The following is a 23,207-nucleotide window of genomic DNA, read 5'->3' as shown; positions in this document are numbered from 1 at the left end:
TAATTAATAATACACCTTATTATAAAAATATATTTAATTATTTTTAACATATTAATTTTACACTGTAATTAAATAATATCTCTCACTTGTTTACTAATAAATCATTATCATAAATATAATTTTAAATATTTATATTACTTAAATTTTATAACTTTAAATAATATTTTATAATAATGTTTAAATTTCTCACAGTTTACAATATTATTTATTTTTACCGATATTCATACAGAATTTATAATACTGTAAAAAAAAGATTTAACTGTTATTAGTAAACATGTAACTATTTAAATTCAAAATCTTACAAATTTGATATATAAAAAATAAAATATTATGTATTATAAAATTATGTTATAAATAATATTACCTCTTTGATAATAATAATTAAAAATAAAAAATAATACTTAAAATAAATATATTAATTTTAATATAGATAAATATATTAATTTTTGCATAATATGGATAAATTTAAGATAAAATTGTAATTTATTTTTGAAATTTGATAGCAATTGTAATTAAAAATTTCATTTTCAATTTGAAATAATTTAATTTCTCACTTTTAATTCTCTTGGATACAATTTATTCTCCTAATGAATTCGTTAAAATTATAACGTTCTTTATTGTTAATTTAAAATAATTAGCCTTCAAATATCATTATTAAGAAAAAAAAAACCATTTTTAAATTAAAAATTTAGACTATTTAAATTAAATACTTTTTATTAATAGAAATTTATAACAAAATATATGATTGCGTTATTAAAATAAAAGGTAAAAGAATAGGTACTTCAAATTAAAAATAAAAGTTTAGTATATGATTTTGTTTATAAATTTAAGAAGAGAAAACTTTGCTTCTATTTAGGAGGAAGTGGAAGGTTCAAATAGAGGGAAAGAGGGTGTCCCTACCCTTCCCACTCTTTAGACTTAACACAATGCCGTGGCTTTTGGAATACAAAATTTTTTATAAAATTAAGAATAAGAGCTAAGAGAATTAAATTCAAAATCTTCTAATTTAATTTTGATCGCTGATTTAAGTTCACGACTTCTCTAAGTGTAACTTGCTTGGCATGCTAAAACTAAATAAATAAATGTGCGATTAATGAATAAAAAACCGCTTTTGCAGCACCTATGAAATATCAAATTTATACATTCTTAATAATATTAAAAGATCCTTTCAATAATAATAACCCTTAAATATTATAAATAAATTTAAAATATTTTTAATATAAAATAATTAATTAATAAAATTTTTTAAATTATAAAATAATAAAAAAATTAACCACTATAATTAACAAAATCACTAATTAATTAAATATTTTAAAATATCAAAAAACATTCTATAGATTAAATAATAATTTTTTTATAAATAAATATTTTTTTCTTTAACTAATGCATAGTCAGTTCTAAGACTATTTAATGATTGGTTGGCATTAAATTTTAAATCATTTTTATCTATTATAATATATAATTAATTAATTTTATAATTAAATTTATATTTTTTATTAATTAATCATTTAAATTATTTATTAGTTATATATTCATATTATAACAATTAATTGGTTTTCAACGTAAATTTATTAATATAATAAACTATAATTAAAAATATAAATTAAAAAATATTGTAAAAATTCAATGAAAATAATTAAATAAAAACAAAATAATTAAATTTAAATATTATCTTTCAATAATAAGAAAATATAAAATATTTATTAATTTTATATATTATATACTTTTAAATTTTATTAATTTAAAAAATTAATTTTAAAATAAAAATTATGACTTGAGTTTTAATTTTTTCAAAAATATAAAAAAAATTAAATAAAAAATTAAATTGATCCAATTGATTGAATTCATGAATTGATTTTTATATTCAGCTCACTTCACAAGGCTCTGTGGGCCACACAGCTCCATTTGATTTCTTAGTAGTTAAGTAAATGATAACAAGCTCCACTCCAACTGGACATGCAGGTGTAACAACGAGATCCACATTACAGCCATTTGGCCATTTCTCGGTCTCATAAGATTGAACCGTGCGTGACGTGTAAGCACTAGCTTCAAACAGGCCTTTCCCACGCGCCACGTATTATAGGATAAGCGAGCTTATCTTTTAGAAGAACGCAGACTCAAGAAAATCTTGCAATAAGTACCAGAGGACATTATATATACCTTCATTTATGATGATAATTTTGATCAATAGAACGAGAAGAGCATCAAGAACCCAAGCACTCTCAATTCCAGTAACCCCCCTAAAAGCTAGACCACCTTGTTAATCCAGGTGTCCATCAAGAATGGCACTAAGCCTGGGAGGACGGAGGAGCAATATCTTCGACCCTTGGTCACTAGACATCTGGGATCCATTCGAAGGCTTCCCTCTCTTCACCGGACCTCAGACCAATGTCCCGTCCACCCAGCGGGAAACAGCCGCGATTGCTACCACACGGGTGGACTGGAGAGAAACCCCGGAGTCGCACATATTCACAGCAGACCTTCCTGGGCTGAAGAAAGAGGAGGTGAAAGTGGAGATTGAAGATGGCAGAGTGTTGCAGATAAGCGGAGAAAGGAGCAGAGAGCAAGAGGACGTGAATGATAAGTGGCATCGTTTGGAGAGAAGTACTGGCAAGTTTTTGAGGAGGTTCAGGTTGCCAGAGAATGCAAATATGGATCAAATTAGGGCAAACATGGAGAACGGTGTGCTTAAAGTGGTGGTGCCAAAGGAGGCGGCGGCAAAGAAACCAGACGTGAAGTCTATCCAAATCTCTGGCTAGAAGAGGAATCTTTTACCCTTACTATAACAAAGCTTTTGCAAATATGGGGTGATAGGGGGCGATCTGTATTATATGGTACTGGTTTAAGCGTTGTTTTGTGAAATATGTCATAGGTTGTATACTGTGATGTTAATAACCTGAATAAATAGCTGCTTTCTTTCTGGTTTATGCAATCTCATTTATAGGGTTTTCTGGGATAATTTTACAAATTCTTAGCATACTGGTGTTCAATGAGTCTAGTTCAGATCATGTCTCCACAGATGAGGGAAGAATTGGTCAGTTTCACCTATCCTGCAGAATGTGATATTATGGACATTTAATTACTTTAGAATCCTTCTGGTGCATGTTGATGCAACTCCTGCATCAAAATTGCCTCTGCTTTTTACAAATGAAAAGCCATCTGAATATGGAGTTTATCTGCTTTATATATGATCTTTGAAATTATAGAAGAAACCCAAAACCCGAATAGCAGGCGGCAGAACAGAGAAATGGAACAAATGCCATTGCATATATTCAGTTATTAGTACTCAACAAGCACGAGCTTAATCAAGAACAGAAGCCCAACTTCAACGTTTTCAGAGAAAACCCAAATGGAAAATACTAACAAAGAAGCAGAGACATACCCACTAAGTCCACTCGCATCGGAGAAAATTTTCAATCAGAGATCTGAATAGACCTCACATCAGCATTCTTCTTCTCTGCCTCTTTAGGCAGAGTCACAGTGAGCACTCCACTTTCCATGCTCGCTTTCACATCCTGGACTATAGCATCGTCTGGCAACCTGAATCTCCGCGAGAACTTTCCGCTGCTCCTCTCAATTCGGTGCCACGTGTCCCCGGCTGACTTCTCCTCCTTGCTTCTCTCTCCACTAATCTGCAAAACCTTTCCGTCTTCAACTTCCACTTTTAGTTCCTCTTTCCGCAGCCCAGGAACATCGGCCTTGAAAACGTGAGCTGTTGGGGTTTCCTTCCAATCGATTCGTGTGCTGGGGCGGTCGTTGGAGGTGATGGAGGGGAAAGGGAATCCGTCGAATGGGTCCCAGTTATCGAGTGAAAATGGGTCGAAGGCGTTGGGTCGACGGTTACCGAAGAAGGCAGTGATCGACATGGTGACGATGCAGCTCTGATCGTGAAATGGCAACCTTGATATAATGATTGTAGGCAACCGTCGTTTGAGTTGATTATAAAGGAATATTGGTTCCAGAGAGTTCTGGATTACGGGGTTTAAAAGCTCTTCTAGATGCTTCCAATTATCCTCCCATGAGGAGATTTTTGTAGGATATTTTTGGATATTTCAATGGAGTAGGATATTTTTGAATATCTCACTTTTAGGATAGATTTGAATAATTACAGTAGGATTTACAATGATTTGAATTTAAAAAAGAGTAATTATAAAAAATAATAAAAATTTAAATTTTATTTTAAAATAAAATATTTTTAGAATATTTATTAATTAAATTTATTTATATAAATAATTAATTTAATATAATAATATTTATAATTTTTTATATTTTTTTAAAAATAAAATATAAATTTTTTAAATAAAAATTATGAATATTTTTTTATATAAATTATTAATTAAATATATGATTCAAATTTTATTTGAATAATAATAATTAATTTTAGAATAAATTTAATATATTTAAATTAATTTTAAATTGATTAAGAATCTATTCAGATATTATTAGTATGAAAATTATTTGAATAATTTAATTTTTGTGTATACTCGTTTATACTTTATATGTATTCCTTCCTTTTCCTTTTCTTTTATAAATTTTATTTGACGTATATTAAAATTAATTAATTTTTAATTAATTTTTCAATTACACTATAAATAGAATTATAATATTTCATACAAAATAATAAATAAATTTATATTATGAAGTGAATAATAATAAATAAAATTAAAAAATTAGGAAAATATAATTTAATTGGCATACTATACAGAGAAATGTATTATTTAATTTTTATAATATAAAAAAAAATTTTTAATTAATTTTTTAATTTAAAAAATAATTAAAACATCTCCAATATTTACAAAATTTATTAATTAATTTTTTTTTCATTAATGTTTACCATTTAATGCTGTACTATTTAATTTTTATAATTTAAAATATTTAACAGTTAAAATTAATTTTAGTAAATTTTTAAAAATATTTAAATATATTTTTTAAAATTAAAATATCAATTTTATAATTTAAAATATTTAACAGTTAAAATTAATTTTAATAAATTTTTAAATATATTTTTTAGTAAAATTTTTTTATACATTATAAATAAATAGTAATTTATAATGTTTTCATATATTTATTGCACTTTGAAAAAATATTTTAATTTATTTTAATATACATTCAAAATAAAAATTTCAATTAAAATTTGAATCGTCAAATTAGAATAGAAATCGAATAAGGAGATCTCTCAAATTTATTCAAATGTATTTACCATCAGATTACAGACATATACTTATCATATTAAACTTTTAAGTATAATTAAAATATTATTTAAAATTTTAATTAATAGGTAACATAAAAAATTTTATAACATTTTGGGATAATATGAATTGAAAGAGAATTTTTTTTTTTTTAAATCTAAAAAGCATAGATTCATTAGTCTCTTTTTTTGTCTTTTAATTTGAAAAGTTTTAACAAAACAAAGGAAGAAACGAAATTACTTTCCTTTAGATTTTCTTCCTCTACAATTTAGAAAGAAAATAGGTATTTTTACTTTGAAATTATATATATGCCTTTGCATAAACAATAAAAAAATGATAAATTTATAAAAATATAATTATTTCCTTTTAGTTTATCTTTATAAACAAAAAAAAATTAAACATATTTAATTTCTTTACTTTCTTTTCTATTTCTATTCAAACAAATAAAATAATAATAGTAATATATAAAGATTTCATTTGTATTTACAAATGGAAACAAATTTATAACTCTTCAATGATCTTCCTCATCATCATCTTCAATACTATTTTCTAAGTCATCAACATAAACATGAACAACCTTAGAAGCATGAATCCTAGTAGAAGCTGATCTTATCTGCAATGGCAATTTTTCATTATTACAATTCAGAACTCCATAACCTTCTTCTTCGACTTTCTTCAAGTCACTAGGTGGCAAAAAGCAGTCTATAGACAATCCTTTTATATTAAAATCCACTTCTTCTATTGCCCAAATCTCTTCCATTCTTGTTTTTGATTTGCTCTCTGAGTTCTCACCAAACCTAGCCAATGAAACTGATGTTCTACCACCATGTGCTATGTTGATTCCATCAATGGTTCTGTAATCTGTAATTTTAGATTCCATTGTGGTTTCCCAGTAAATGGTTTCATTTCTCCCTGAGGCTTTGATTCTTAGAATGTGAGAGTCTTCTAGTTGGACTAAGAGACCTGTTCTTTGGCTGAAGTATCCCCAGACTGTATGCTTCATTAGTTCTACGTTGCCTGTGCTTCTTGCTCTTAGTGATGAAGGTGCGGCTTCAAGCTTAAGTACGAAGCAGCCTTCGTCGTCGATCGCCTTCTCGCCGATGCAAATGGAGTTGGAGAATAAGTTGGCTGTGGATTTGGGATCAAGACCCTGTTGATTTTGGGTTGAAGATTTTTGAGAAAATTTTGTAGACATAGCATGAAATCACATCCTATTGGACTGATGCATGTACACTAGGTGTGTATAAGAAATTTTCGCTCCCCCAATCCTTTTCAGGAAGTTCAAAAGAACCCAATAAAAGATTGGAGCAGAATAGCTTTAATCTTACACTAATTAGGCAAGAAAAAGCCCATTAAAATTCACAGAACCATGAAAATCAGTGAAACAAGACAAAATAGAAACAGAAATGTAAAATTTTGATACCTGAAGGAAGCGCCTGAGGGGCCTAGGTGGGCCTCTGGAGGCATGGGAATGATGCCATGGAGTCTGCCTCCAAGCCACCTTACCATCACTGCCTGCACTGATCTTGCAGCCTGAAACAACTAGCTCCAGGCACCAAAACTCAGGCCTTTTTTGCCAAAGAACAAATCCTCCTATCTCTCCACCTCCGTTCATCAAATCCTTCACTTTCACCACCTTACTGTTCAAGCTCCCTTCTCCTGCACAGAATTCTGAAGCTCCCATTTTCACTTTCCCCATTGCATACATGCTTTCTACACAATTCAATGCTTTCTCCCCTCCCACTGCGGCTACGTATTCTTGCACTATGTATTTTGCTATTGATGCCTCCTGCAAATCCCCAACAAATATACCCAAAATTCAAAACAACATAAACAACACAATAATTTAAACTTCATCTATTCCGAACTCAAGAAGTCAATCTCTTTAAGGGTTATAAATAGAATCATTTACTTACAATAGGTTGATCTTTGATGTTGTGGTTGATGAACTGGTGATCAGAGCAGATGGGGAGAGGGATCAAAGGAGCACCAACGAGACCAAGCAAGAGTTGGATCTCAGAGTTTCTGCCACCAAATATGTTTGAAAGAGACCTATGATCAGTATGTGGTCTCATCCAAGCTTTGAAGTTCTGCCATGACCTATTCTTGTTTGAAGCAAACATCTCTTCTGGGATTGGAACTTCAAGGACTGTGTCCAACCCATCTTCTCGATCAAAATTTGGACAAAGTTTCTTCATCAGAAAAAAGAGAAAGATTGCAGAGAAGTATGGATGATTAGTCTTTTGCTTCTAGATATGGGAGCTTTCGGGTAGAAAAGAACCAGAGAGAGAGAGAGCCTTGAATTGAAAGGAAGAAGATGAGTGTATTTGTGTATTGTGTGTTTAGTGAACATATGACCAACCGGCCACTCCTAACGTGGTACACTTTCTCTTCATGTCGTGTTTGCACGCTTTCTCTCCAATTTTCTTTTATTCTAAACTTTGCTTATGCTCTGTAATCTTTTTTTTTTAGGCATTGTATTTTTCTTATATTTTTCTAGTAATTAATTGTTATTAAATCAACTTTTTATAATTAATTAATTGATTAAGGTCTTGAAGATGGTTTAAGGGTATGTGAAAACTTGGACTTGTGGTGGGTATTGAGTATCAATTGGCCTGCTACTTTATTCTCATTATCTCTTTCTCTCTCCAATGACTTATCTATCATTGGGTCAATTTTTAATTATGTCAAAGTAATATTTTATTGACTAAGTTTTTGTTTTTTAAAATATTCATCTAACTTCAACTTAAACTTAAATTCAAGATTTTATAATTTAAATAATATTTTAATATTATTCTAATAAGGATTTATAATAAAGTAATTGGATTCAACTAATTATTCTTTGTATCCATCCACATACACCTAAGAATAAGTTATTAAAGTATCTTTTAGTTGTTAAAGAGCAAATTTAAAGCTTCCAATAACTTAGAAATGAACCTTTGCTGCCTTTGTCAGCAGTATTTCTAAACATTAAATTGAGATATTGGGATCAAAATTCCATATCATTGAAAAAAATAAATAAAAAAAATCACATACATAACAAATTTATCCTTAATTATTTAAAGACATAAAATTTCATATAGGTAATTATTATTATTATTATTATTATTATTTTAGTGATTACATGAAGATAATTGTGTATGGGTGAGTCACATGCAAGTGAGATTAGAGAACATGGATGTGTAGATCATTGGATTGGTCCATGCACAATAATGGAAAGAAGATTGTACGTACGTGCACTAAAAATAAGATATGGTATGGCTTCTTTCCTCATTTGCTTTGTGTAATTATTTCCACCACGTTCACTAGATCTTTTTTGGTCACATAGTCTATACAAAAATTTAAAATATTTTTAATACGAAAAAGTTAATTAATAAATATTTTTTATTATAAAATTAAAAGATAAAATAATTTATGGGTAAAATAATGAAATGACTAATTATAAATTTTTGAAAATTAAAATATTAATCAATAAATTTTTTTATGTTGTAAAATTAAAAAAATAATCTTTTTTCTAATTTAATTCAACCAAGTGGATAATATAGCTAGTGGGCTAGTGCATTATCCACTTATACCTCTCTAATCATACCAATGATTAAGGAGTGACTCACTAAAGCACCTACGCCCCATGCTACCCCATGTCATTCTAATCCTTTCCCCTCCTTCACATGCGACAGTGGAGAACAGATATCCAAAGAGAGGCATACAAATATATTATTTATTGAAATACAGCTTGTGTTTAAAGTGGAAAATATAAAATGAAAAATCTATTATTTAATTTTTTTTTAAAAAATTATTACTTGATTTTTTAATTTAAAAAAATAAACATTTTAAAAAATTTATTAATTAATTATTTTATTAACTTTAATAGTTAAATATTTTAATTATTAAATAAAAAATTTAAACCTTTACTGTCATTCGCATCTATATTCAATATTTTAAATTTTAAATACTAAAATTAAATATTTTCAATTTATCACAATAATAATTAAATCGCTAAAAGTTAAATTAAATTTATAAAAATTAATAATAAATTATAATATTATCTTAAAATTTTATTTAGTTAATACAATAATTTTTAAATATATATTTTTATTACAATAATATTATTTTTTATTAATCTCATCATTTATTCTCCATTTTCACTTTTATATAATATCATAGATTATTAATAAAAACTTAAAATATAAAAAATAAAACTTTACATTATTTTAAATATTATTAATAGAATTTAAAATTTAAATATAAAAAATATATACATAATTTAAGCATTTAAAGAAAAATTTTAATATATATTATTTATAACAAATATTTATAAGAGAGATTTATTATTTAATTTTTAAGTATTACCATTATTAACAAATTAATTTCTATATTTTTAAAAATCTATTAAAATATTTTTATCTTTCATTTCTATCAATAAAATAGTATTTTCATCATCTTTTCTGTTAAAAATAAATAAAAAATAAAAAAATTTTAAAACTCAATTTCGTCCCAATAAACTTCTTTGTTGAGTCCATAGATATTGTTATTATTAATAAATTAATCTCTAAATTTTAAGAAATCTATTAAAATGTTTTTATTTTTTCTCAGTTAACGAAATAGTTTTTTCTCTTTTTTCTTTTTCTCCTCTTAAAAAAGAAAAAAAAAGAAAAAATTTAATATTTTACTATATTTTTAACGGTAAAAATAGATGAAATTAGATAGAAAGACTATTCCGTTGATAATGAAAAAAGATAAAGACGTTTTAATAAGTTTTTCAAAATCAAGAGCTAACTTGTTAACAATGACAATATCCGAAAATTAAATAGTAAATCATATATTTATAACATATTTAATATTACATATAATAAATATAAGATATATTTAATTTTAATATAAAATTTAAAATAAAAAATTATATGTCTTATTAATAATATAAAATTTTAACGATTATATTATAATTTATTATTAACTGTTTTTAAATTTAATTTAGCCCTCTTTTCTGTAATTGTGGTAAATTAAATTAAACGTGAGTTACTCTAAATGTTTGAATTTTTTTTCTAACACCCCTATTATGGAAGTATAGCTTGTGTTTCAAGAGAAAAAATATAAAAATAAAAAATTTACAATTTAATCTCCATAATATAGAAAAATAAATTAATTTATTTCTTGATTTTAAAAAATTTGAAATTTTTAAAAATCTATTAATTAATCATTGTATTAATTTTAATTGTTAAATATTTTATTATTTAATCTTATAATAGGAAAAACCTTATTAATTGACGTCTAAATTTTGTGAAAATATCAAATAATTAGTCGTTCTATACAACACTTAACAGCTAAAATTTTTTTCAAACTAATTAATAGATTTTTTTTCAAACCTCAATAATGTTTTCATGTATTTTTTTTAAATCAAGAATTAACTAATAAATTTTTCTATACTACAAGGATCAAATAGTAATTTTTCTTATAAAATAGGGAAGATAAGGGAACAGTTTAATTAATCTCTTATGCTAAATATAAACATCATAAAGATTGGAGAATACAAAAACATTTTTAATACAAAAACATTTATTAAGGACATAATTAAGCAGCAATTGGTACAGAGAAGGTACCTGCATAAGGTAGGAGCTAAGGTTCTTGTCATCTTATCAATCATCAATCCAAGAAAAATTACAATGCTCATCATAAAAATTATGAAGGTACATTGAAGTGAAAGAGCCAAGAGATGACAAAGGCAAACACCATACAAGCTAGTAAGAAATTCAGGAATCTATGGCCTTGCCAGAAGTTCCGGGTGTCAGCTGTGTGCAGTGATGGAGCTGCAGTTGCTACTGCAATTTCATTCACTTCATTCCACTGCTCTACCATCTCAACCTCATTTGGAGTAGCTACATTTCTTGCAACTGATCCACAGATCTCACAGGTTCTGAAATTAGACAGAAAATCATTCCAGTGATTGATACTAAATGATATCAAAACCTCTATATATTTTTTTCTTCTGAATCTCCATGCACGAATCAATCAGAACCTAAATCAGTACATGATCAGAAGGAACATTTGATGAACAAGGTTAAACATCAGACAAACTTCACTGGTAAACACACAAAGCAAAGAAAATGACATTTTGATGATAAACATGAAGAGTTGAGACATTCTAATACAGAACAGGACAAGTAAAGCCATACATTCATGGAGAGTAGTTTCCATTTAAACAGGAAAAGAATGAGAAACTGAATCACAAGTAGGATTCAATTACAACTGATCACTCAGTTTGATTTGCTCGCCAAGCAGCCTGTTCGTATTTTCAGACATGTGCATGCATGTTGATTTTACTATAATCAATATAGCTGCTTTTGCTTTATCAGAAGTATACATCTCTTGAGAAAACTGAGTTCCAAAAATGTAAGCTCAGCTATATTACAGAATCAAAACAGCAGACCAATGACTTATAGGATCAGAGATTTACAGTTGATGAAAGGTGGAACTTGTAAGAGTAAGAGCGCTGGATAATGAAAACAAAGAAGATGGCAGAATTCCAATGAATTCATTTAGTAATGAGCATAATCATGCAAGATACAGATCTTCCACAGCCTACAAAATGCACCAACAAGTCACACAATAACATGTGTTCTGTTCCAAAAGAGAAAGAAAAATAGGTAAAGAAATCAAAATGTAGACCAACTTTTCCAAGGCAACTAGCCAGTGGACTGAATAGGATTAACTGAACACATGTCATGGTGTTTAAAATCAAATTTCATAACATGTTTATTGAATTTCAATGAGAGCATATGCATTTATGAGCACGAAAGATGCAGTTCATCCTTAATCCTCAAATTGGATTGGCTGGCGAGAGCAGTGCATTGCCTGCCTGCTGTACAGCACACACAAATTTCAATAAGCATAGATGGGTGAATACTCATTCACCATCATGCCTGCTAATTATTTTTTCCTAATATAGAAAAGCTTTTGAAAGCATATAGACAGTCATGTCATAGTAATATTGAAAATTACAATCAACATGAGTAGATTGATCCTACAGTTTAATGCTTGTCGAACCAGTGATATATTCTAACTTTGTAAGACAGCAACCCCAACAAAACCAATGTACATTCCTTTAGTACCATACAGATGTAGTGGAATAAGATATACAACAATGCCAGGTTACAGAAGTGAAAAATAATTCCAAATCGAACAAAACGAAAACATCAATAGAGAATATCGAAGCTTGACGTGTAAATCAGACATTATTCATGCAGCCTTTCTCACATAAATGTATTTTCATACGTAATGCAAATCATCCAATTCATAAGTTAATAATAGATATTATTAGAAAGGTGGAAAAAAAGCAATGGTTATCGTAGGCTTGCCATAGCATATCAAGACAAAAACAGAAAAGTGGTAAGCATCTTCAGATAAACATGGCCCCCAACCAAAGTTTTCTTCTTTTAAACACAGTGCCATTAACCAACTTTAATAGATCTTTTTTCATAAGCAACATGTGTTACAAGACAAGACAAGGCAGCAATATCTGATATAACATCACTTTAGACAACATGACACATTGCAAGAGGGACCTGAATCTCTTAAATGCATGCATTTTGAAAGTACTGAGATTGCAAGTTACAGAAGGATTTATTTTACAATTTAATTATGGAAATACATGTGGATAAATTCTGGTTGTTTCATTTTTTGGAGTTTGTTTCTGTTACTTCTTATGTTCTCTTTGTTTAGTGCATAAGTTGCTTTTTCTCTTTATCTCCATTTACTAGGGGAAGAGAAAGAGAAAGAGAGATGTTCTGCAGCTACAAAGACCAAAAAAACTACTTCAGACAACAAGCATAAAAAAACCATGGAGTTCATAACATCACCATTTTCTTAGACAACTAACAAACTGTAGGCTCAATGTTTCCTGCCGAGTGTGGATAGCCTATCAGCTTTCCATTTTTATAAACGAGACCAACAAATTGCCACTAGAAAAATGTTTCTCGCACCAAATTCTTTTACTGGTTCAATTATTTAACCTGATATGACATCCACTTGTTCATCACATACCTATCTACGAAATTTTAGCAAAGTGATGGTGTGTGCTTATAGTCCTGTACATTTTTGTCATATCAGATAATACAAAAAAACCAGCAGAAATTTAAGTACAGCCACAAAAATCTTGCAGATTGAGCTGACTTTTATACATTTTCAATTCCAAATTAGAAAACATAAACTCAGATGTAAGCATTCAAAAGCATCTTAATTTACTTAGAATCCCAAAAAAAGAAAAGGGAAGAGATGCAACTCTGCGAAGTGTAAAAGATTCAAGTTTAATTTTCTGTTTAAGCTACTTACTTGTTTCCCTTAATCTTGAACCAGGCTTCTGCACACTGTTTGTGAGCAGCAGCCAAATCATCTTTGCACGAACAACCCAACTCAATAGGCAAACCAGAATCTTGATTACTAGCATCGAAGCTCAGATGACAAATCCTGCAATCTCTTTCAACCTTTGCCAAATGTACCTTAATCTCCGGCACCTCACAGTCCAGATCCACCTCAGACACAGAGGATCTGCTCTCCTTCACAATTTCACTGCTAGAGCCAGACTCACTTGTAGAGCTTTTTTGCTCTTCATCATCTGACTGCTGATGCTGACTACTTTTCTCTACATTATCATCATCATCATCATCATCAATATCAACAACAACATGGTGCTTCTGTGAAGGTTCCATTTTCAATACCCAGATGGTGAATCTTCATGTAATGTCTCTGAGAAGCAAAGATCATAAATACCCACCAGAATAACTCTATGTAAACTCTCACAACCTCTGTTTAGTAACTACTTTTTTTCTCTCTTGCCTTCCTCTGTCAGTTTTCAACAGAACTAGAAGTGGAGAGAGAAAGAACGACAGAAAACTTACTGAGAAAATACAGTACTATGCTGAGTATAGAAGAAATGATAATGAAAGGTGTTTCCTTTTCTTTTCTTCTTTCTGTTCAAGCTATGCCCTTCATTATTTATTACCTATCCGCTCATTGGGTTACTGCGAAGAAAGAAATCATAGGCAGCTAAAGGATTTGGTAGATGATTTGATGGTGAAGTGACCTATTGAAACTGTTATTTTTCCTCAGACAGCATGGATGATGTATATGCAAAAAAAGCAGATTTTTATTTGTCTTCTGCAAGTGCTTTCTTTTATTATTATTAGTTTTTAATAGCATCATCTACCTGTAATCAGTCCCTATGATTTTGATGAGCTAAGTCTCCTTTTAAGCCCTAAGACATAGAGGCTAAGAGGACAACATTGTCCTTCCCTTTTTCTGATATGAACCCTTGTGCAAGAGGGTAAAGTGGTCTTTTGAATTGTAATCATGTGTTTTCATAAGGGTTGCTTCCCTCTCTTTATGAAAAGGAGAGTTTATGGCAGATCTGCAGCAGCTTCATGATTGTGCATGATTTTTTCTGTAGCCCTAACTTTATGTTTTTACCTAATGCTATTAGGACATCGTCTTAAGTTAAAACCTTTTGGTCAAAGTTGTAATCTTGAGACGGACAAGGGGGCAGTTTTTTATTTAATTTAATGCAATATTTGCATTACGAGGCCACAGTGGCAGGGACCAGTTGACAGAGATCCAATGTTTCATGGCAGTACATAATAAAATATAATTAAATCTAAATCCATCCCAGGAGGAGAAGAAAGATCTTTACCAGTTCTTGACAGATTCCAGCCACCCGTTTACTGCAAAATTATAATGGGAAAAAACAAAGAATTGAAATTAATTTGGCTTTGCCATTGAATCAGTTTAGCTGCAAACAACATCTGATAACTTTGAATTCATCAAGATTTAGAAAGTTTTAGCACCAAAATGACTTGTATCAGCAAATTCCATTCCTTGATCAATTCTGAGTACATTCTTTAGAAGCAGAATGTTAACAAAATGGCATCATCTCTTCTTCAATAGTTGAGGAACCTCTTCGCTAAATCATATTCTTAACTTCTATGATCAAGCATATAATAGTAACAACATTAACATTTGATTCTATACTATTACCCAAAATGCAATATCACAAAAACAAAGCAGCTATAATATTCGGCTCAAGCTCTCGACTTCAGCTCGCATTGCAAAAGGCTGTGCAGGCAGATGTAGATAAGTTATCAGTCATCATACCCATCAGTTTGTTTCTACCTTCTTCATAAGGCATATGCCCATTTCTTAAATTCTGTTCTGGCACTCCCATTTGTGAGCCAACAACAGCCCCTTGAGATATTTTATAGTTCGCAGTATTGCCCGTTATACCATTGCTGCTATTCTCAAGGCCACTCTTGATCCATGCAATATTGTTTAAATCTGTAGCAATTGAGATTAATTCTTGACTTGAGAAAGCAGGAAGCTCCTCGTATTCTACAAACTCAGGCCCTAACAATGAGCTCTGAGGATGGCCCGTGCTTGGCGTTGTGCAACAACCATACCCACATTGCAACGGAACAATGGGATCAACATGAATATCTTCTAGGAACTTGCAGGCTGTAAAGTCTGTTTTTGAAGATTGAACCAAAGGACCATGAGTTGGAACTGTTCTTGAATACCCAGTTTTTGGGCCACTAGGAGGAGTATAAACACTAAATGCACTAATACGTGCCTTAGGACGAGGAAGTGTAGGATGGACTTGTGTTTCTGCAGCAAAATCAAATCCATTTGTTTGAGGAACTTTGTCTGCTTGAGCTTTGTCTTCTTCCTGGTCGGGTTGGTCATCTATTGTGACATCTCTCCCTTCAGGCAGCTTGAAGGAATTGACATCGCCAACTGACAGGGTTTCCTCTGATGATGCCTTTGTTTTATCATGGCTACCATCTTCCATAGCATCACTACGTCCTGGTTTAAACCTCCCTTGATCCATACATCTGCGCCTTAGAGTAGAATTCCAGTGGTTCTTGATTGCATTATCTGTTCTACCCGGAAGAAGCCTTGCAATTGCTGCCCATTTGTTTCCATGGATTGCATGGGCTGAAATTATTATATGATCCTCCTCATCTGTCCAATGTGTAAAAAATGTCCATCACACATATGACTACCATTGAGTGTCACAAATAAATTTGAAATCTGAAGAACCTCATCTCAATAAAAACAAGAACTCAATTATTTATCAATATATTCACCAAAATCATAGCGACTTTCAAGTAACAAGGTCTAAAACAAGTAACATTGCAAGGAAATGAAGGATGGGCAATGATACCAGATATGTGCTATACAAACCAATGTCATTGGTAATGATATAAATATTAATATACAACCTCCACTACATATTTATACTAATAAAAAACAAATGTATGAAAACATAGATATCCAAGAAAAACAAATAAAGATATCCAAATATTACCCATCTTTAATAGTCATATCCTCAAAGCATGGACATCATGCCTAATGCATCATATCATTTTCACGTCAAAGATAGATGCTTCCAGAGCCTTTTCCAGACAGAGGTGTTTAGAAGACTTGTTTACCAGAGCGGGAGTTTCAAAACTTATTTATCAAAGGGTGAGTTTGAAAGGTCAAACTCAAAGTCACGGATTAAAACTGTGAGTGCAGGTGGAGTGCAAGTTGTGGTTATAAACTATAACTAGCGTGAGACACACAGATAATCTCTGCAACAAGAACATGCCCAGTCGCTATTCAAAATCACAATCATCAGAAGCAGAGATGCATGCTGAGTTGTGAGTTTCAAGGAAGAAAAGAATTGCAGTTCAAAAATTTATGCATTTAAAGAATAGCAGTCATATTATATGCAGTTTAAATAAAATAACCTTTGCAATTCAGAAAGCTCATGTGGTCATACAGCAGTTTTCAGTAATATAAAAATATAAATTGGGAATTTCAAACAAGAAAATTATTTAAATCTGGGATATTTGGCTCTAAGAATATCTTTCTGCCCGCACTTTATTGCTTCAGCTATGCCCAATTCCCCATGGTTCCAGCCCATTTTCAGAACTCGTTCCAATGTGATCTGTCCATCTGAGATCAAGAGAGTCTCAAGTTGAGAATCGACCCACTCCATTAGAGAATCAAGAGAGACTTCTTATAGGAAGTTAAAATCCTCAAACAAAAGATGCTGTGTTCAATTGTACCCTCAAAATATTTTGCTAGCTCCATCCCTTGGATTAGCTCACTGATCAATGTCTTCTTGCTCCTAGATCCTATTCTCCATTTTTTTTTAATACTTATCAGAGTTACAATAACAACTTGCAGAGGATCTCGGCTCCCTTCCGGTGTTCATGTTCATGTAGCTTCTCCCAAGTGGCTGCTTTGATTAGTGATTAACCCACTGATACTCTGGTGGGGTGTCGGGTCACTCTGGTGGGGTGTCAAGCTACGCATGATCTATAACCATGACTTGCACTCCACCACAATCTGTGATTCTAAAATGCGACCTTCATTTTGAATTTTCAAACTCGCACCCCTTTGATAAATAAGTTTTGAAACCACCCTAATGGTAAATAAGTTCTGTAAACACCTTGTTTTTGGAAAAAAGATCAATGTTCTCATGTAAACAAGCATAATTATCAGTCTCAATATCTTCATAATGTATTCTTCACGAAAAAATTGGAAAGGATTTCTGATGATATATTACCATACAATACATATCGCTTGCATGAGAAGAGATTAGTGCTATCTGATGTGACTAGAGGTTTGTGCCAATGGTCAACCAGAATACAAAAGTTATTTCCAATAAGCTCGTCCAGTAATCTAATAATAATGATTCCAAGGTCATAATAAATATCATAGCATTAGCAGCAGCGAGAAAACTAGCAAGTCAAACTAGTGGGAAGAGAAAAACTTGCTGACAGTTTATGCATTCTCGTCATATGTAATTGCAATATCAATCACACTGCCAATAAGGTATCATTGGAGTTGACTTTAATAACAACAGACAGGTAAGAGCAAGAAAGGTGCTAAGAATTTGAGACGTTAAGAACATTGACTCCAAGGAAAACCAAGAGAACATAAAAATGTAACACCATCTCATTAAGCTTGCGTTTAGCATGCAAAATAGTGAAGTAACAACAAATAAGCCTTAATTCAAAACTGGTGGAGTACATCCTAAAAAACAACTTCCAAAAGCTTTCCCATTTGGATGATTTATTTCTTTCTTGGGCATATGAAAAAAAAAAGGCATCACATGCACCTACATATAAAAGGACTGAAATACAATGCAAGTAACAACTTAGACAAAAGAGAACTCCTGTAATAAGTTTCTCATTTTACTGTAGATTTGGACACATGCATTTCTTTTTTATTTTTCAATTTATAAGTCTCACATGTCATTAAATTTCCAAAAATTCTATCATCATGTGAGTAAACATCATCAGCAAATCAATTCCTGCATGAAGCAATTATTAATGACAGAAGCATAAGCGAGTGCCCATGCATAGAAGTGCAAAGAGGTTTCCACCTTCCACTTAGATTCTCCTCCAGAATGATTGTGAGATACTCAAAGAGGCAATGGATCCTCTTCACCCATTATTATGAAACCATTTTCTAAAATATGGACTCCATGATACATCCTACTAGATGATATTCTTTCTGAATCAGTTCTCTTTATGATTAAAGCTCCAACTCATATCCAAGACCAACAACTATCTGCCATCTAGAGATAACCTACATATATCTCTACTGCCCATCATTGATGGAACATATTATTGAGCGCTATTCTGTTGCTCATAGAAGTTTGGCATTGTGTAAAAAAAATGAAGCCTTAATCCCACCCTAGTTGAGGTTTTCAGTACAGAAAAATGTTAAAAGGAAAAGCATAAACCAATGAATTCTACTGCATAAAGTATATCACACAATAATTCTTTCACAACTTAATAACTCCTAGAAGCAAAAATGCTAAAAAATGGTGCTTGTAAGATATCAGAATTAAGTAATTCATTGTGATCAAACCTCAATTTCTAGCATGCACTACCATTTGAACTTTTACAAAACAGAAGAATGCATAGATAATATCTATATATGAAATAAAGTACAAGCCATAACATTGCCAGCAATATGAAGTCATCAAATAATTGCTTCGAGAACTTAACAGACTCTGCTAGTGTAGAACTATGGCTCATCTTGTCTACCTGGTTATTGAAATTAAAAAAATGTTAAGCCTAATCTTTTTGTTACTTTCTGTAGGAGAATAAATTGCCCTTTCATATTTCCATTGATGCAAGAATCTTTCAGTCATGTAAAGTATAAGGAAGGAAATTGAGTACGCAATGTAAACCTAGTCCAAAAACATAATAACCCTCCAAGAAGGATACTTTATAAAGCCAACAGAATATTGTAATGCATATATTTCATTTTCAGGCTCAAAGAAAGAAGGGGGAAAAAAAGAACTGTCTAGTAAGTCAATAGTGGCCAATCGTGAATGCTGGAAATGAATGAATTTTATCCCATCTCTTTCATACCAATGCAATCACAACACTCTATGGTGCTGAACTTACCCATCCGTTCTATTGTCAAATCATGAACCAATTATCATAACTCATAACCAGTTCATTCTAGCTATGATGGATTAAAAAAAAAAATTGTTAAACAAAGATTTGAAATTTGCAAAAATCGAAAAATCAAAAGGCAACCGAAACAATATGAATAAGGTATCAAAATAAAAATTATAATGGTCACAGAAAAGAGTAAAGGTAATGCTAATGGCAAAAGACCAACCTTGAAAATAGTAAACAAAAAAATCCAATGAAGTTCAAATTCCCAATAACATAAACCAAAAACAAACAGGAAAGCCAGACATCTATCCAACAACAATGCACTTACATCAATCCAATCATTAACTCCCACAAACCCCCGCCAACAGATCAATCCCATAAAACCCTTCAAAACCCAAAACCAAGAAACCAAACCAGACCCACAAACACACAGAGCAAAGGGATTCAATTTACCAGTAAAAGGCTTCCGCTTGAGGCAAGGGTCGAGCTGGTTACACCATCTAAGCCTACAAGATTTCCCAGAACGACCAGGAATTCCACGGGCGATCAAGCTCCAATTCCTAGCACCAAACTTACTCACAAGTTGAGTCAAAACCGCGTCTTCTTCAGGCGACCAAGGTCCCTTAACTCTACTATTCAAACTAGCGCCAACGCCACCAGACCCACCACCAGCAGGCCCAACAAGTTCAACCGACTCAGCTGCACCGCCGACTTCCGAGTCACCAGCGGTCGGCGAATCGGCAAAAGGGGTCTTAGCCTCGTCTTCCGTTATCATTACATCATCGTCAGTTGGGTTTTGCATTTGTGTTTTTTGTGTGTTTCAATGATGTTTCTGGATTGTACCTACCTGCTCAACAGCAACTGGCCACACCGGGAATGAGAGGCTTTTTTTTCTTCCTCTTCAGGCCTATGTTTCGGATTCCTTTTCTGTTTATCCCTATTTTGTACGGCAGTTTTTTTAAAATTCCACCCTTGTCCCCCACTCCTACCCCTTATACGACGCCGTTTCTCTCTTTTGTTTCAATTCATCATGTTGACTTCGGTTGACTCTAACTTGGGTTTAGACTTTAGGTTGAAAGTGGGACCACGTCGGATGACCCAAAATACGAATTTGCCCTTTTGGTTTAGGTGGATTTTCTCGAAATGTGCTTTAGGTTTTATGGTAAATAAATGGAAGGTTTTGGTTATTTTGTTTGCAAAGTGGGTTCTGTTATTGGTAGACCAGGGAAACCGCCCTGGAGTTTTGAAAGTTTGTGAAAAGTATTGGAATTATAATTTTTGTGACGGTTTTACCCTTGGTTTGTTATCAAGAAGTCATCCAAGCAAACAAGAGGAAAAGCAATTTTTTATTTAAAAATCAATTTTATTCCCAATAAAATAAGTGTCTTAACCAATGAAGAAAATTTAATATATATATATATATATCTTAAATTTTTTTACTATATATATATATATATAATTAGAATAAGAATAATTACTATACAATTATTAAGCTTATCATTAAATAAGTTTTAGGTAATAATTAATAAAAATATATATTAATTATTTAAAATTTAATGAATTTATGGAATTGATAAATGAATTAAATGTGAGCCAAACTCACAGGCTAAAATCAATATGGGTTTTGACAATACATGTAATGTAGTATCCACACATCAACTGGGCCAAATCCATGTTGGGTATTGTTGAAAAAATTTAATCCCCACAAAAAACTAACTTAAAATTTTCTGAAATTAGAGACTTGGCCCAGTTCATCAAGCCCATTACAAGCCCATTATATATATATATTATTTAAATTATATAGCATAAATAAACTTATTAATTAATTTTTTAATTTTAAAAAATATTTTAAATTTTTAAAATTTAAAATATTTATTAATTAATTTCTATATTAATTTTAATTATTAAATATTATAAAAAATTTAAAATATTTTTAATATGAAATAATTAATTAATAGATATTTTTTAAAAAATCTTGAATATGCTAATAAAATTTAAAATTTATCGCTAAATTTAGCGATGAATGTTAAAATATTTTGATATTTTTTTATTCAGCGATGCATTTTGATGTTGCTTAATAATTTATAAATGGATTTTAGTTTTTATTAAAAACTGCGTATTTATATCACAAATATTTTATTTACTTAATAATTTAATGAATCATTTTATCTTTTTTTCTATTCTTATTTTCTATCATTTTCCTACTTTATCTCTTCATTTCTTACCTTTTTTAGTTTTCTCTTATGAATTTTTATTCTTATCTGTATTATTATTTTCTTCCGATTTCTTTCTCTTCCTGATCTCAATGTTTCTTAATATTTTTATCATTTTCTTTACTTTTCTCTCATTTCATTTCTTCTCCCATTATTCTCCATTACTTCTATTTTTCTTTTTATCATTTCTCTTTTTCTATTAATTTTTCTTTCTTAATCATTTTCTTTTATTTTTCTTCGATTAATACACATCACAAATTACAAAAACAAAAATCTCCATGGATAAAGTGGTCCAAGAAAAAGCATTTTGTTTTCCAATCAATCTCTGCACAAACTTTTACTAGCAAGAGAAAGCATATATTTTCTTTAAAGAAGAATAAGAGATCACAAAGCAAAGCAGAGAAAGAAGTTGTCAAGTTGATCATTTTAGACATAAAACCAAGCAATAGACAGTTCAGAGAATTAAACACAAAAAGATATGTCCATGTTTTCCAACCAACCAAACTGCATGGACCAAGTAATTCCTTTATAACCCATAAATCTAAATAAATAATAAATAAAACAATGAAAGAAAGGACCACACAGATCGAAATTAGGTGCATCAAAGGGCCAATTATCACCTTTTCTCTGAGCATATGGGAGGCCATGCCATGCATGGATGCCCCGCCATTACGTTTGTGTGATGGCTAAAAATTTGTATATGTGGTTTGCAATCTCTCTGCTCAGATTTGCAGAATCCTTAGTAAATGAAAGCCATAGAGAGACCATCAGTTCTTGAAATTGCTAGCCAGTGGCTAGAAAGAATGTTTTTGTGGCAACCATATCTATAGGACTTAATTAGTACTAAACATCTCTATGTGACAAGGAAAGGAGAGAAGAAAGCTATTCTAGTAAGAGGAGGAGGCCCCCTTTGGTCCTGTCTATTGCTTGGTTTTTCAATAGAGAGCACTTTATCCCATACCAGTGTAAATCTAAATCAATAGAATTATAGGTTTTGAATAACGGATGATTTAATAGTTCTATTCTTTAATTTTCTAGTGTTAATTAAATTTAGATAATTAGGTTTTATTTTTATTAAAAATTATGGCCCATTCCCTACACTTGCACACCTGATTGAAAGGAATATATATGGAAGTGACTCCAAACAAATTAGGAGTAGTAGGGCAGATTGGTGGGGTAAGTGTGTGTCCTTAGCACTTATTGAATTGTCCCTTATTAGACACTCCTAATTGAGTCCATGTGATATTGAAAATTCATCTGCTTCTCAATACTCAATCTCTTCTTCTGAAACTCCTCATACTCATTCACATCCTTAGGGTTTTTCAAATTCCAAATTAAAACCCTAGGCCATC

The 23,207-nt window shown here is 30.9% G+C and overlaps 5 protein-coding genes across 6 annotated transcripts; 1 reads left to right on the top strand and 4 right to left on the bottom strand.

The window, feature by feature from the left end:
- Positions 1–2,171: 2,171 nt before the first annotated feature.
- On the top strand, positions 2,172–2,925 carry LOC110625070 (18.1 kDa class I heat shock protein). Its single transcript, XM_021770583.2, has one exon. The coding sequence runs from the start codon at positions 2,283–2,285 to the stop codon at positions 2,757–2,759; it is 477 nt and encodes a 158-aa protein (XP_021626275.1). The 5' UTR covers positions 2,172–2,282; the 3' UTR covers positions 2,760–2,925.
- Positions 2,926–3,248: 323 nt separating this feature from the next.
- On the bottom strand, positions 3,249–3,998 carry LOC110625072 (17.3 kDa class I heat shock protein). The gene has a single exon (XM_021770584.2). It carries the CDS (start codon positions 3,864–3,866, stop codon positions 3,414–3,416), a length of 453 nt encoding a protein of 150 aa, XP_021626276.1. The 5' UTR covers positions 3,867–3,998; the 3' UTR covers positions 3,249–3,413.
- Positions 3,999–5,618: 1,620 nt separating this feature from the next.
- LOC110625194 lies at positions 5,619–7,918 on the bottom strand. Its single transcript, XM_021770769.2, has 3 exons — positions 7,106–7,918; positions 6,613–6,978; positions 5,619–6,339 (listed from the first exon to the last, which is right to left on the bottom strand). The coding sequence occupies exons 1-3, from the start codon at positions 7,385–7,387 to the stop codon at positions 5,701–5,703; spliced, it is 1,287 nt and encodes a 428-aa protein (XP_021626461.1). The 5' UTR covers positions 7,388–7,918; the 3' UTR covers positions 5,619–5,700.
- A 2,748-nt stretch (positions 7,919–10,666) lies between these two features.
- Positions 10,667–14,409, bottom strand: LOC110624897 (E3 ubiquitin-protein ligase MARCHF8). 2 transcript variants are annotated; one of them, XM_021770327.2, is made up of 2 exons: positions 13,515–14,398; positions 10,667–11,100 (listed from the first exon to the last, which is right to left on the bottom strand). In XM_021770327.2, exons 1-2 carry the CDS (start codon positions 13,889–13,891, stop codon positions 10,866–10,868), a joined length of 612 nt encoding a protein of 203 aa, XP_021626019.1. In that variant the 5' UTR covers positions 13,892–14,398; the 3' UTR covers positions 10,667–10,865. The 2 variants fall into 2 exon arrangements, with proteins under 2 accessions (XP_021626019.1, XP_043816933.1); XM_043960998.1 differs by having other exon boundaries at positions 10,797–11,202; positions 13,515–14,409.
- Positions 14,410–15,013: 604 nt separating this feature from the next.
- LOC110624896 (transcription factor MYB25) lies at positions 15,014–20,548 on the bottom strand. Its single transcript, XM_021770326.2, is given in 3 exon segments — positions 15,014–15,303; positions 15,305–16,193; positions 20,096–20,548. Coding segments are annotated over 3 exon segments (1,299 nt in total). The 5' UTR covers positions 20,445–20,548; the 3' UTR covers positions 15,014–15,242.
- Positions 20,549–23,207: the final 2,659 nt, after the last annotated feature.

This window comes from Manihot esculenta, chromosome 10 (genome assembly GCF_001659605.2).
Source record: "Manihot esculenta cultivar AM560-2 chromosome 10, M.esculenta_v8, whole genome shotgun sequence".
Classification (NCBI taxonomy): Eukaryota; Viridiplantae; Streptophyta; class Magnoliopsida; order Malpighiales; family Euphorbiaceae; genus Manihot; species Manihot esculenta.
The sequence above is the reverse complement of the archived record's forward strand: the minus strand, read 5'-3'. Positions and strand labels throughout refer to the sequence as shown.

What these genes read in the sequence shown, in the direction of transcription:
- LOC110625070 (XM_021770583.2), top strand. Translation starts at nt 2,283, where the DNA reads ATGGCACTAAGCCTGGGAGGACGGAGGAGCAATATCTTCGACCCTTGG.
- LOC110625072 (XM_021770584.2), bottom strand. Translation starts at nt 3,866, where the DNA reads ATGTCGATCACTGCCTTCTTCGGTAACCGTCGACCCAACGCCTTCGAC.
- LOC110625194 (XM_021770769.2), bottom strand. Translation starts at nt 7,387, where the DNA reads ATGAAGAAACTTTGTCCAAATTTTGATCGAGAAGATGGGTTGGACACA. An exon ending in ACATCAAAGATCAACCTATT is followed by an intron (nt 6,979 to 7,105) that starts GTAAGTAAATGA and finishes GGGGATTTGCAG; the next exon opens with GAGGCATCAATAGCAAAATA. An exon ending in CCCTCAGGCGCTTCCTTCAG is followed by an intron (nt 6,340 to 6,612) that starts GTATCAAAATTT and finishes CAAAATCAACAG; the next exon opens with GGTCTTGATCCCAAATCCAC.
- LOC110624897 (XM_021770327.2), bottom strand. Translation starts at nt 13,891, where the DNA reads ATGGAACCTTCACAGAAGCACCATGTTGTTGTTGATATTGATGATGAT. An exon ending in TTCAAGATTAAGGGAAACAA is followed by an intron (nt 11,101 to 13,514) that starts GTAAGTAGCTTA and finishes GTCTAATTTCAG; the next exon opens with AACCTGTGAGATCTGTGGAT.